A 14,408-nucleotide genomic window follows, 5' to 3' on the forward strand; every position below is an offset into this window, starting at 1 on the left:
ATGGAGGTTGAGTGGCTGCGATTATTATCAGGTGTTCATGACATGAAAGGAGATGCTGCCACCTGTTGGCTGTAGTTTGTCACTGAAGCTGTGGTGAAATGTGTACATGAGATTATATTCTGTTGTCATGAATGAATTCGCTTTAAAACATTCTACAAAATAATGGTTTGTGCATGACAGAAATAAATAATACTAACACCTTCTCTCGGGGGCTTTATTATGCACACTGTTACACTTGACCTCATAAAATTCAGCAGACAGATTTTGCAGCTGTGCCAGACGTCATATTTCATTGTGGTGTGTGCGTTTGGCACCACAGGGCCACCTTACATTGATCTAAAATGACATTTCTCGTTTTAAAACTTTCTCAGTAAATCCATTCTGCACCTTGAAGGTGAGTTAAATGTTGTATTAACATGTTGTATTAGAGGAGCAGACTGAGCTTTGAGAGCCAAACAGCTTTTATCTTTGAGTCTAAGTTCTGGTTGAAGAAGGTTTATAGTTAGAGTTTATCAAAATTCAGCACATAACTGAGAGGAAGTCTCATTTATAAGTCTTTCTTGGCCAAGTTCAAGTAAACCGATCAGATTGTCATTACTGAATGCTTTAATAATGATTAATATGTCTGGTAAACACTGAAAACAGGTCCACCAGACCTGAACAGCACACAAGAGTTAACTGTTTCAGACAGGACTGGTACACATAGGAATGTTTTTGTTTTTTTAATGCTTCTTCTTTAAGCTCATTAGTTGGAAGCAATTTAACAGGCTCCCAACATGCTCCAAGCTCTGGTTCATGTGTTGTTTCAGACCTACTGTTGATATGCTTCTTTAAAATAGGCACAGTAATTATGCTAAATACTGCTATGTTTTATCAATCTGTGTATTGGTACATCGTGTTGATTTTATTTGCATGGTTTTATTGTGATATTTATATTGCATGGTTTTATCCTCATATTTATATTATGTATTTTAGTGTTGTTGCACAATATTCTTCTAATCCACTGTGGACTAAGCAGACAATTGTAGGCCCCTGTGAGGTGGGGGCGTTCCCCGAGGTGGCCTATCAGCCGCCAGACTGACCTGTTAAAGGGGATAGTGAGGGCAGAGACAAGGGGAGCGACGCACGAAAGGTGAGGAGGAGAAAAAGAAACGCGTGTAAGCCCGCACGTGTGTTGGAGGACCTGCTGCCTGACTGTGGGGGGCCACGAGTCGTTCGGCGATCCAGTCCCAACGGCAGGAACAGCAACAGTGGGTGGCGATGGCCGCAATTCACAGCAGGGCAGGGGTGTCCCTCTGCCTGCATCTGATGGTACTACGAGGGAGGCCGTGTTCAGGTGTGGAGTGGGGCGGGACTGTGCGGTGACGCGCTGTCAGTAGGAGACAGGTCTGCGACAGGAGCCCCCTCCTTGTTCTTCTGGCCTGCGTGGTTTCCATCCCGGAAGAGAAATTCCTCTCCTGTTTTAGATAAGGAACATTTCCCCGCTTGTGGCTGGACTGTGGGATTATGGGACTGTGAGGGGGAATTTTTGCATACGGGAGACATTTGTTTAGCTTTGTTTTAATAGTGTATAGTTATTTTTGCCGGCAGGGTTTTTAGTGTAACCTGTATTTGTGATTCTGGCTGTGTTTTTTTCCATGGAAATAAATGGTGTGTGTTCAAAGTCAGCTTAGTGTCTGTGCCCAGAGCACTGACCCACTCGCTCCCCTTCCTCTTGTATGTGAACGGACTTGGAGGTGAAGATTTGGGTCCACCAGTTTTAGCGGCAACAAGAGAAACACTCGAACAATAACTTCCACCAGCGTCACGTTAATGCTTTTGTTTATGTTGATATCTAAAATGAATATAACAATTTTGCAATGTTGTGGCTTATTATCTAAAAACTTGTGTGATAATTTCTGTGTAATCAGGGCTGAAAAATGCAAAGCCGCGCGTTCCTGTATAATTCCATGTTAATTACCTATTAAAGGAAGAAGCTGAAGAGCCTGGTGTGTCCAGATCTGCTGGCTGGGATGTACCTGCATCATGATGCTAACACTGGTTAAAATACCAAATAAAACAGACCGATTGAAATGTCTTTACAACATCTCTGAACATCATGTGGGATAGTATAAGACCTATAGATGTGTGTCAGATTTTTCCTTCCTGAATCCTCCAATAGACAATAATGTCTCTGTTTCCCTCCTCACAGTTTCTAGAAGCAAAGGTCAGAGGGCGAGCTCTGGGTTCTTCGACCCTTCAGAAAATTGTCAATGTAAATAGACCTGAAGCAACAAGATCAAACTGGTCCTCACATTAACATCAAATTATTCAAAACAAAAGCAGCACTTTATCAAACCATGGCTCCTGTTCACAGGACAAATATCAAACGTCTCAAATAAAAATGTAGCTGAAGTTTAACTGCCTCTTAACAGCACACAAAACAAAGATGTTGTCAGTCAGACTCTTTCAGATGGTGTTACACAGTGGATCAAAGTATTTAGTGTGACCTAGTGAGGACCTAAGTGAGGACCATCTATACCGAAGCACTTATAAATGAAACTGAAAGGACAACAGTACCTCAAGACTCAAAACAAAACTCATACAAATGTTTAATGCAAGGTGCAAACAAAACTCACCTGTTTATAAGATCGGGGAAACCTGCAGTCAGCTGAGACTAAAGAAGTCACTTGGATGAGTGACGAAACGTTTCTCCCACAAAACGCTACGTCCACATGAACAGAATCAACTTTTGGAGATTTCAAAGGCAACATCAAATTGCACTGATATGAACAACATCTATAAACCTATATGTCTGGAAGCTACATTGCTAAATACAATAACATGCGATTGTTTTGTAACACATTAGGTCATTTTCTGGTTTCATGCAGAAAGATAAATATGCTAACGATATGACAACTTAAAACTACTGGTATAAAGATTTCTGTGTTGTTCTACTTGCAACAAATATGAATGTTGGGTCTGTGTTTCCACAAGCCTCGCTAATTCTAGAAACGTATTCATCATGAAGAAAACAAGACAGTCGATCGATCGATCACTTGCGCAAGGGAGGCCTGTGTCCACCACGAAAATGACCTCGGCGATGACCTCCCTTGCTGCCTTTTTATTGAGAGACAAAACATCAGAACAAAGCCACGCCCACATGGTTCTAAGGCAAGGCATTGTATGTATATGTGTGAACTTCTGTAAGAATGTGTGTGTGTGTGTGTGTGTGAGACCTCCTGCTGACCAAAGGGTCGTAAACGCAGGAAGCTTACATGAAAAGAAGCAGATCTTCCAGATAGTTTGTATCTGCAATAAAACATTACAGCCCCCCACCTAGAACCTGGAGAATCTGGGGGGAAGGACAGTGGAATTTCTTTCATCAGAGTTGGCAAGCATAGAAATGACAACATTTAACAATTCACTCTAACAATGCATCAAAAGGATTTATCCATCAGAGGGAGAAAAAAAAAACAAAAACTAAAAAACCAGAACAAAAGCAGCAAGACGTGACTGACTGATTACAGTATCTTATAATCTAGCTACAGTCACGCTAGTTAAAATGAAAAATGAAACCAGCCTTTAAAGGTGTGCTTTGAGTTTAGGGCTTTATATTTGAATCGCATTCCACGATGACCTCGACCATCTTAGATATTATTGTAAAACTATGGTATTATTGTATTGTTGTAGTAAACCGTGCTGTAAAGACACCTTGTTACTAATTAGGCAATGTTTTCTATGACAAACGTAACTCCAGTTTTCTGAAGTAATGGGCTATGGTAGTCATTAACAGCAGATCCTTTGATCCTCGGCCTATCCTTGTGTCAGGCTGAATCCTATCCATTTGTGTGTGTCTAGCAATATATTTCAAAATGAGCTTTCTTAAAAGTGCAACTGCACATTATCATTTTAGCTGTATTCCAGTTACGGAGTCATTTCCAGACCATTATGGAAAAAGCTGTGAGATCTCCTTATTATTCACAGATACATTAGCTATATATGAACTGTCTTCCTCTTGTCACCCCCGCTAGGAGCAGACGCTAACTGAGTGCTGCAAGAGGGTCCATGCTCACAGGTGCTGCTGATAAGGAGCCAATCAGACACCCGATTGTCAGCACGTGGAGTACCAGAATCTTAAAACTAGATTCAAAAGAAGAATAGTCTGTTTGGCGCTGCGAGAGAAGATTTGGCAAGTTTTTGAATGGGTGTAAACCAGATACTTAACTCTGCTGCTGTGGGTTAGGGCGTGTTATTTATTTGCTTTGTAAATGCAATGTTTACTGTTTCCTGTCTTTTTCTTCCCTTTCAGTTCCAGTTTCCAGATGAACAGAATCAACTTTTGGAAACTCACCTGAGGTTTGCATAATACTGAAATGATGGTGGGTGCAGAGTCTTAAGTTTATGGGAGGTGTTTCAGAGAGAATGAGACATACTGAGCAGTTGGAGCCACACTGGAACTGTATTGAGCACCACTAGCTCAGAATCAAAGACACACCTCCATCCTTCATTTGTCTGTCCTGCAGATCCTTCCGATTCCTAAAAGATGAAATGAATAGAATAGAATAGAATAATCCTTTAACTGAATACTGGTTGTCTGGATCAAATCGCTCATTCCAGAAACAAGGACATAGATCTTCCAGGTCAGCTCTGGTCAACTATACAACTATGATGTTAGGCTGAATGTTTTTAAATTGTTTCAGAGAACAAACAAACACATTCTTATAAGATTGAGGCAATAAAAATGCGCCATTATTGTGTATTATTCCTGTCCAAGTTCACATCACTGAAAATAAACTAGTGCTTGATTTTTTAAATTCTATTAGACTTATTTTATTAAACATATTCAACCACACACACACAGTTAACACAAACCTCCTGCACTCAGATTTCCATCTTTCTAACAAAATTCATGCAAGGTTCCCACAGTTGGATGAAGGTTTCACACCTATCCTTAGCAATGTCAGCCAGTGTCTTATACAACATAGCCCATGGGTTGATGTTAACATGAAGTATTTCTAACTGTCTCTTACACATACACTTTTTTAATCCAGACACTACTATATATAATTAGTAAATAGTAGACATTAGTGATTATCAATTATTTTCCTGTATAAGCTGAACTGACGACTATCCTGTAGCAGATTATACTACGGTCACTGAAATGAGTACCACTGCTGAACATATAACAAACTAAAACCCGTCTCTAGCATCCATGTCTGTCACACCAACCCTCTGCATGTCCACCTTCACTACATCCATGAATCTTCTCTGTGGGCTCCATCTTTTCCTCCTACCATACCTGACAGCTCTATATTTGACATCCTTTGTCTAATATAACCACTACACATATCCAGATAAGGTCCCCTCTACTCCAGCAAAAAAGTTTTTGGTTTAGAGTAGCATGGATCCCGCTGAGCTTTGAAGTGTGAGCAGGGCAGACAGCTTACGTTTAGAATAAGAGTGGCTGTGATCATAACGTCTAAAGAAAGGACATGTGCTGCCACCTGTCGTCTTGGTTTATCACTGAAGCTGTGAAATTATTTAAATCGCTTCAATACATCTTCTACATTGTTTAGTCTATAACAATAAAATGATGTGGTTTGATCCCAGGCTGCTTTCTGGCTGCATGCCAAATATCCTCGGGCAAGATACTAACCCCACGTTTGCCTACTGGTGGTTGTCAGTGTCCGGCAGCCTCGCCTCTGTCAGTGCGCACCAGGGCAGCTGTGGCTACCATCACCAGGATGTGGATGACTGGGTGTAGTGTAAAGCGCTCTACAAATGCAGGCCATTTACCATTTTTGCGCGTTTAATTCTCCTATGTTAGATTTGCATATGTGCATATGGTCACAGCAGAGAGAGCACAATCTGGGTTACTGCAGCAGACAGATCCTTTTTTGAAACGTTCATTTTTTTGAATAGTATCAAATTCGGGATCATGGTTATGTTGCACATTTAGATTAAAAGAAATAGAAACCAGTGTGGCTTTGTGAGTCCGCCTTTACTTTGTATTCAACAAATATATAGACATAGTACCGTCACACAGTCTCACACAGGTTTAGGCGCACTGCAGCATGGCGACTGGCTTGTTTACTCGCACTAAAGCTCCTCATTTCAGGAGATACTCCCTCTTGTGGTGTAACGGAGGCATAACTACTCTCACCAGCACTGTCTCATTGGAGACTAGGGCACAGATCATTTTACAACTAAAGAGAATAACATATAACAATCAGAACATTTTAACCACCTGTGTGTGTGTGTGTGTGTGTGTGTGTGTGTGTGTGTGTGTGTGTGTGTGTGTGTGTGTGTGTCTTTAGGATGAACTAGAAAATAACATAAATGTCTTTATTTATATTCTCATTTGCTGTTTGTATTTCTACATTTGTTTTCCGTGGGTGGAGACAGTCTGGAGCATGACTGTCTATCAGATGAGCCATAACTGAATTCCAGTCTGATTGGTTCCGCGTGACTTCAGAAACCAGCTGGGCCAAAAGTAGCTGTCCAATCGCCCAGTATCCACGTTAGCTCCTCCTCCCAGTGCAGAAAACACCCACCACAGTCAGCTGTTGCCTCAATCGGGACTTCCCCGTCAGTGCTGCGAGTCCGCGCTGCTTCGGCTTTTCTTTATTTTTTCAGATTCGGAGATTATTCTTAGATATATTTGGAATATACGAAAGGCTTTCCAATGGAACAAGACGAGCAGGTGAAGCATCTGCGTCCCACCACGGGCTATGGAGAGAGGTCCTTTTTGGAACAAAGATGGCGACGTCAAATGTCATTTCGAGGCGTTGGACGTAAGGGGTGGAGCCCCGCATTGGAGGCTCCACCCCAGAATAGCACGTCACTGTGCCCTGTGACGTGCTATTCTGCCTTACCGGTGCCCAAGTGGAATTTTATGCTTCCTCGACGGATCCTCGACTTCCTCGACGGATCTAATGCAAAGGAAGTATGGCTACGATGCCCTTGGTTCACGCTGCACTCCTCTCGACTGTGTTTTTTTTGGTCTCTGCGTTTAACGGTAAGTTGGGGTTATTTGTTAAGACGTTCCTCCTCGGTGCAGTCTGACATTACTATATCACTGTAGATCGGTTATACAAAATTTGTAAAAGTACACTTAAATATCGCGTCACCTATTCTGATTCAGTTACGGGTGGGAAGAACTGCACATTTAACGCATGAAGAAAGAGTGGGGTTATCACTTAGTACAAGTTCTCTTATGGCGGTTGGGCAGTGTTGGTCCGGAGGGGGTGCACTGATTGGTTGGGCATGTTAGGTGTGCGTAAATGACAAGTAAGTAGTGACCTGTGTCGTATTTTGCCTTTGTTGTGTCAGTACTGTAGTATGTTACCATTTAGGAGCTAATGTAGTCCATAGTTGGAGCGGTAGGCCACGCATGCAACGCGTGAGTTCACCCTCATTTCATATGCTAACTTATGTTGTTAGCTTGCCCCCGGTTTAGCTTTGTTGACGCATGTACGGTCGCTCGTATGTCCATAATGTCATTCCTGTGTTATCAGACCTTCTCTGTATGTGATGCTTGTGATTGTTTACTTTGAAGTAGCGGAGTTTGTAGCGAACAATTAGGTACGTGGATTAATAAAATGTAGTCTGACCGGAAGTATGGCGTCCCGCTTGCCCTTCACAATAAGTGCATTATAGCGGATTATAATGGGGGACGCTTTTATTTTGTATAACTACCGGAAGTAGTTCCTGTGTACTGACGGTTGCTTAACTTCGCGCTAATGCTATTTAGTTGCATAGTGTGAGCAGTTTGAAGTGTATTATATTTTTCTGATCTTTATATTTGATTATGTTAACTATGTTGTATTATGTTTATATTTGAGTATTTGACTTGTCTATTCTCTTTATTTATTGTTATTTCCCTTGTTTATTTCCTTTGTAGGAAACCACACACACACACCCAGACACACACTTATGTACACCCGCTGTGTTACAGCCCCAGAAATTAAGCGGTGACAATAAAGTGCCTCAAACGGAACCTCAAGCTCCCTCCTTCTTTCGTACTCTATTTGGCCTTAAGTGGTGTTCTGGCCGACACACCGGGGTGACCGTAGTGCTCAAAGACTGAATCAGTGCCACACAGGTTTATTTGCTAAATAAATCAGATTATAACCAAAAACCACAGTAACAGAACTGATTTGCAAATTTCTGAATCCCCCTGTTACTGAAAAAGATCTGTGTATTTATCTTTAGTTTTTAGTTTCAAAAGGAAATCGTGCATTATAGGAGGGGGACGCACACATTTTGGCAGATGCAGCCACACAGCCTGATAAAATCTATAGAGGGGTAAACCCAGGTTAATTCACTGGGGTGCGATGTGATGACATGCTCACGTCTGGTTTTACACTGTTATAGTATCAAAGTCTTTGTCTGAACAAACTGTTCCCGTCAGATTATTGTAGTGCACAGTTTAAGGTAAATAGTCTTCCGCACGGTACATTATAATGTCATGAAATTAGCATTAAAATGCGTTTTTTCAGCTTTTGTGATTTGTTTCAGTGACTTCAGATCAGTAACAAGTAGAGTAAAGAAACGTAGCCAGACAAGTGTCTCCTCCTCCTCTGAACGCTCTTGTGGATGGGGGAACAATTTTTGCTGGAGGTAACTACTTTGGCACAACAAATGTGAAGAAACATGCAAAAACGTACAATGAGCAGCATCTTTCAAACTTGTCCATGCCTTAATTCTCATGTGTTCTTCATAGTAGTAGCAAATGCATAAAAATAAGGCTTTTATCAAAATACTCAAAGAAGAAATTTTAGATTTTAACTGTATTTACAGAGGCTTTAGAGCTTTTCCTACTGATAAAAACCTCATGGCCGTTCATACTACACAAGGAAGTGACCACAGACTTAAATGTTGCTGGATTCTCCACATATTTAAAGTCTCCTTTGATAACACACATCACTGTGTGCTAAATTTCAGTATCCAGTGTGTGCTGTAATTCATCTATTTCCCCAGATGTCAGTCTGTTTGCAGCTCTTGATGATTAGATTGCACAAAGGAGTAAATTAGCTTTTTAATGTCTACAACCCAAACTGTGTCCTCTCATTCAGTCCAGAAAAACATCACAGCTGGACAGAACGTCACTCTGCCATGTCGAGCTCCAAACAACAACAAAACCATCATAGTTATGGAGTGGAGCAGACCTGACCTGGGATCAGAATATGTCCTTTTTTATCAAAATAAGCAGTTTGATCCAGATCACCAGCATCCATCTTTTAAGAACCGGGTGGATCTGCAGGACAGACAGATGAAGGATGGAGACGTGTCTTTGATTCTGAAGGATCTGATGATTAATGACACTGGAACATACGAGTGTGGTGTCATCCAGAACCGTACAGAGGGTTTGAAGCTCATCATCAGCATCACACTGAGTGTTGATCCTCCAGGTGAGTGAGTAGAGTTGAGTGTGTGTGTGATCAGAGGTGAAGCTGCTTCCTGCTTGTTGATGTTTGTTTCTAAAGATGTTGTTGATGAGACTTTGTAGAAAGCAGCTGGTCTGAGTGATGTGATCAGAGTGCAGTAGATAATGTCTGACAGCAGTTTGAAGAGGAAATGGATTCTGTTCTGTTCTTCACTCATCACCTACCTGACAGCTGACACCTCACACCTGTTTCTCACCTGCAGGTCAGACACACACAGAGGATGGAGGGAAGGAGGATGGAGGGAAGGAGGATGGAGGGAAGGAGGATGGAGGGAAGGAGGATGGAGGGAAGGAGGATGGAGGGAAGGAGGATGGAGGAGAGAAGAGTGGATCTGTTGGACTAATAGCTGGTCTGGTAGTTCCCGCTGTGCTTCTTGTTGCTGCTGTTTCTGGATTTTGATCTACAGAAAACATAAGAAGCAGGATCAGGATTCATACCAGCCTCCTGTTGAAATGCACCATGTTTGAAATGTCTCAGAGCTTTTCCAAATGAGCTCTCAGTCTCCTGGCTTTGCGCCAATTTCCCATCGTTGTCACTCAGCACAGTAAAAAACAGATCTGAGGACGTGTTTGTCATGAAAAGAGCCCAACATTTGGTTTTCAGGGTTTTCATAAAGGGGATTTATTTCTGTGAATGAAAAACCGACTGAAATCCTGGATTCTGTTCTTCACTCACCACCAGCTCACACCTTCTTCTCACCTGCACGTCCTCCAGGAGGACATGGAGGGTTTGTGGCACTGGTAGTGAGTCTGTCAGTTTTGGTACCTAATGATTTGATCTGTAAAAAAAGAAAAGGGAATGGTGCTGAATATGTGATTCCTGCTTCTCAGAGATCCTGTTAAAGTCTAAAGACATTGGGAGGGTTTCACACTGTTTGGAGCAGGGAAACAAGTACTAATGGTGCAATCTTTCTACGTAGCACTTTTAATTCTTATTCCTACTTTTATTTTTTCATGTCTATTTAAGTGCTATTTATGACACTATGTTTGCACTGAAGCACCGCAGCAATTTCCTAATGTTGTAAACCTGCTCAACATTTGGCAATAAACCCCTTTCTGATTCTGATACTGGTTTTGTTGTTGTTGCTGTTGTTTTTTTGTTTTTTTTGAACAACACAGTCGAGATTCACATTGTCCTCGCAGTGAACCGCAGAATCAAATGTCTGAGATCTTTCTACAGCTGAATTATGAATCTCCTGCTGCTGATCACAGAGACAGAAATCGTCTAAAAACGCACAGAGGCCACCAACACCCCACAAAGGTCCCTGACTTCACTGACAGTCTGGGGGAAAAAAGCATTTTTCTGAGGTCTGAGGTGAGGCTGTCTCACATAGTTAACCTGCCAAGACCTGAACTTTTTCATGGCATTTTTAATTTCTCGTTGCTATTTGGGCTGATTGGGACCTGATGAATGTAAAAACAAAGAATTACCTGATTTCCTTTTTTTTCTTGTACCTTTATTTTTGTTTTTGAGAAAAGTGAGATCGCTTAATTATCCATGTTTCACTTATCTTAACTGCACTACTGTATAATCTATATTATTGCTAATATATATTTGTAATATCTATATCATGGCTGAAGCACTTCTGGATGGATGCAAACTGCATTTCGTTGCCTTGTACCTGTGACATGTGCAATGACAAAGTTGAATTCTATTTAATTCTATTCTGTTCTATTTTATTCTATCCACATACGGGGACATTTGTTTGACATTTTGATAAAGTAGCAGTTTAATGTCCTCGTACATGGATATTAAGAAAATTTTGTGTTTTGGTCCAGATCAGGGGTCTGCAACCTTTCACATCCAAAGAGCCATTTGGACCCGGTTTCCACGCCAAAGAAATGAAGATAACACTGTATATTTCTTATTACCTTTATGCTTTGTGTGAATACTAAGGTGTGTTGCTTATGAAATCCATGAAGTGCTACAGAGAAAAATACATTTTATTTATGTAATGAACACATTTTGAACTCTTAAAGAAATATAACAAAAGGAAAGACGCCCAGCTGAACTAAAATGATCCATGTAGCAAACAATGACTGTTGTGAGCCTAAGTTGTGTGGGCATCGAAGGACTACCTAGTGCAAAGAATATACATGATACAGATGTGCATAAGCTGACTATTTCTTTTTCTACATATACCGGTGTTTGAAAAATGAACAGTGAAAGCAACAGCAAAAAGAAAAACAGATCCTTCAGGCTGGACTGAACAAAGTGATATTTTATTGGCAAAACTTTTAATGAATGTTTAAAAAACATTTTACTGTTGTGTGAAATCAATAAACTCTTATTTTAGCAAAAATATCAAAAACATTTTACACACTGAATGTTTGCAGAACTTATTTACATAGTAAGTATTTAAAGCTCCATGTCTAGCATAAGTTACTTGCACTGGTGTCTTGGGACAACTCCATCTCGTCTCACTTAATCCGTTTTTTAACTAATGCTGTGTTCTGGTAATTTGACAGCATACATGCTACTGCAAACAGTTGGTTGATATTGTAAACAGGTGACATGGTGATGATGCCATCAAAAAGTTTGTTCTGTTTGATCCTCCTAATGACTCGCTCCACATGTAGCCTGAGTCTGACTGTGGCCTGCGTCTCCTTAACCTGGTTCTTCTTCTGCTTAGATACAAAAGGGGGGCGGTACACTTTGCATTTACAACAATCTGTGATCAGGAAGCCCTTATCTACCATCACTGCCATGTCTTCAGTCAGCTTCTCAGCAATGCCTGATTGTTTGAATAGTTCCTTGTCACTAACCGAACCTGCGTACAGATCAGAGATGAATGTGACTGGACCATGTGGAGCTATGCCAACCAGGGCTTTCATCGTGCAGTGGGATTTGTACGAAGAGTACGTTTCACTCTGGAGAAGTGGTGAGGATGGTGTCTGACACCTCAGCTCTGTACAGTCAAGGATCACCTGGGTGTCTGAGAAATCTTTGAATTCTTTAGGGAGGTAAGCTTGCACTTCTGCACGTGTAAGCCAGATGCACTGAGACCCCAGTGCAGTGGCAAGAAAACTTGTCCATGTTGCAATGATGCTGCTCACTGTGGACTGGTGTATGTTGAATCGATGAGCCAGGTCCCTCTCCTTCAGACCAACAGACAGGAAAACCAGGAAAAGAAAGAACTCGTCGATTGGCTGGAGCAGCTGCCTCTGAAAGGTTAAAACAAAAGGGAAAATGTTACTCCTAAAGCTATGAACTAGTAAGATCATGCTTTTCTTGGCTAAATGTTTTGTAAGATAAGACAGGATAGACCCTTATTAGTCCCACACGTGGGAAATTTGTTGAGTTACAGCAGAAAGTGGCAAAAATTCAGAAAAACAATAGGATAGGATAAGAATAAGACACTGTGTACAATAGAATAAAATACTTTATAGATCAGAATAAAATGTGATATTGTCAAAGTAAATGGTTGCTGGAATGGTTATGCACACCATACTGTACTGTCAGGGTTGAATTCTTTTATTTTTCTAGTAAATAAAGTTGTTTTTATTATCTTTATATACAAACTGCAAACATCCTTGTAGGACAAGTGTTAGGACTTGTTAACAGTCCTACTAAGGGACAGGTCAAATGTCAACGGCACTGCATCCATGTTTATGATCTCGTCCGGTCCGATGGAATATTCGTTTCTTTCTTTGTGTGAATTTGCGCAAGTTTGTTATTTTCTCTGCATAGTCGGGGGGGAGTTGCTGACACACAGTCGTCCGCGCCCTGATGGACAGTCCTTTTCGTTGGCGACTATTTTGGCTTTCAGTCGGATCTGCACAGTTGAAACACCTCGCCCATTTGCTCTCTGTGTGTTCACCCAGCCTTCAATACATTTGGGCCATCTGCTCTTATTTCCTCTGAAAGCTGTTTTCGTCTTTTGGACTGAGCCAGTTCGTCACGCTGGCGTCTCCAACGTCTCACCATTGATTCGTTTATGCCAAGGGTACGTGCAGCAGCTCTACTTCCCCTCCCTGAGAGCTTTAATTTGAAAGCTGCATCATATGCATTTCTTGTGTTTACCATACTGAGGGTTTGTGAATGAAAGCTTCCTTTGCTCCTGTAATACTCCTCTTGCTAATCAAGTTTGTTTTTCGCGCTACTTCGTACGGGACTACGTTGCCTTTCGGACGGACATGTGACCAACATACCACTCTTGTCCCCCGATACTGTGTGTCTGATCACATGCCCTTCTGCCAGCCAACGTAGTGCCGTACAACAGCGGAACAAACAAAACAAATCCTCTGAAAGCCACAGGGTTCAAAGCTTGTGCAAAAAGTAGCGGCTTGTAGCCCAAAAATTACGCCACATAAACACAATGACATCGCACCTCTAGTTCCAACTACCAACAAAGCCATAGCCTACCGTTTGTGTGCGTGCAGGTGTCAACACTTCTTCGTCCGTGTTGGCAGCTGACTTGGCTCTTGAAGCCCGGATCATTTTATAGATGCAAGGCTCAATCAAAACCCAGAATGCCACCAAATGATCATAGCTTGGAAATCTATTCACAAGAGAGACAAACATCGTGTCAATCATTAATTAACATCACTCATGAAACATACAGTCAGCAGATAAAAAGTAAATATCTGTTGTTTTCATGAAGACTGGAAACACTTGAACTTCGATGTACCTGGTATAGAATTGGATGTCACTGTCAGAGCCAGCAAACCGCTGTAACCCAAACTCTCGCTGGACACGTAACTCCTGTATTTCCTTCCTCAGACTCTCCACGTCTTTGGACAGGTCTTCTGCTGATGGCTCAGGGACTGAGCAGTAGTCATGATCTCCTGTAACGCTGTGCTGACCTTGATCCCCAGGATGAACTAGTTCAGGGGGTTCTCGCTCCGTTCTCTCCCAAACACTACTCGGCGTTGGTTCAACTTTATAATTATTCCACTGAAAAAGTGTCGGGACAGCACCTTTAAAAAGCCTCCTTCGACCATCAAGGGTTGTTGGTCCTGCATCCTTGGCTGCTGG

At 41.6% G+C, this 14,408-nt stretch overlaps 2 protein-coding genes across 2 annotated transcripts in view; one reads left to right on the top strand and one right to left on the bottom strand.

Moving 5' to 3' along the window:
• The window catches only part of LOC146635296 (butyrophilin-like protein 2), a 614,223-nt gene extending 603,397 nt beyond the window's left edge, over positions 1-10,826 (top strand). Inside the window, exon 5 of the mRNA XM_085350082.1 lies at positions 9,634-10,826. Within this exon, the coding sequence (XP_085206208.1) occupies positions 9,634-9,830 (197 nt within the window). The 3' untranslated portion in view covers positions 9,831-10,826. The remainder of the gene's footprint in view (positions 1-9,633) is intronic.
• A 1,025-nt stretch (positions 10,827-11,851) lies between these two features.
• On the bottom strand, positions 11,852-14,143 carry LOC146635316 (uncharacterized). Its single transcript, XM_085350083.1, has 3 exons — positions 14,062-14,143; positions 13,797-13,932; positions 11,852-12,595 (listed from the first exon to the last, which is right to left on the bottom strand). Exons 2-3 carry the CDS (start codon positions 13,869-13,871, stop codon positions 11,852-11,854), a joined length of 819 nt encoding a protein of 272 aa, XP_085206209.1. The 5' UTR covers positions 13,872-13,932; positions 14,062-14,143.
• Positions 14,144-14,408: the final 265 nt, after the last annotated feature.

The sequence above is a fragment of the Diplotaxodon limnothrissa genome, linkage group LG3 (genome assembly GCF_057381915.1).
Source record: "Diplotaxodon limnothrissa isolate DT_005_m linkage group LG3, D_limnothrissa_male_GT1.1, whole genome shotgun sequence".
Taxonomy (NCBI): Eukaryota; Metazoa; Chordata; class Actinopteri; order Cichliformes; family Cichlidae; genus Diplotaxodon; species Diplotaxodon limnothrissa.

Coding starts and splice junctions, on each gene's coding strand:
- LOC146635316 (XM_085350083.1), bottom strand. CDS start 13,871: ATGATCCGGGCTTCAAGAGCCAAGTCAGCTGCCAACACGGACGAAGAA. Junction 12,596..13,796: donor CACCTGCACGCACACAAACG/GTAGGCTATGGC, acceptor TTAACCTTTCAG/AGGCAGCTGCTCCAGCCAAT.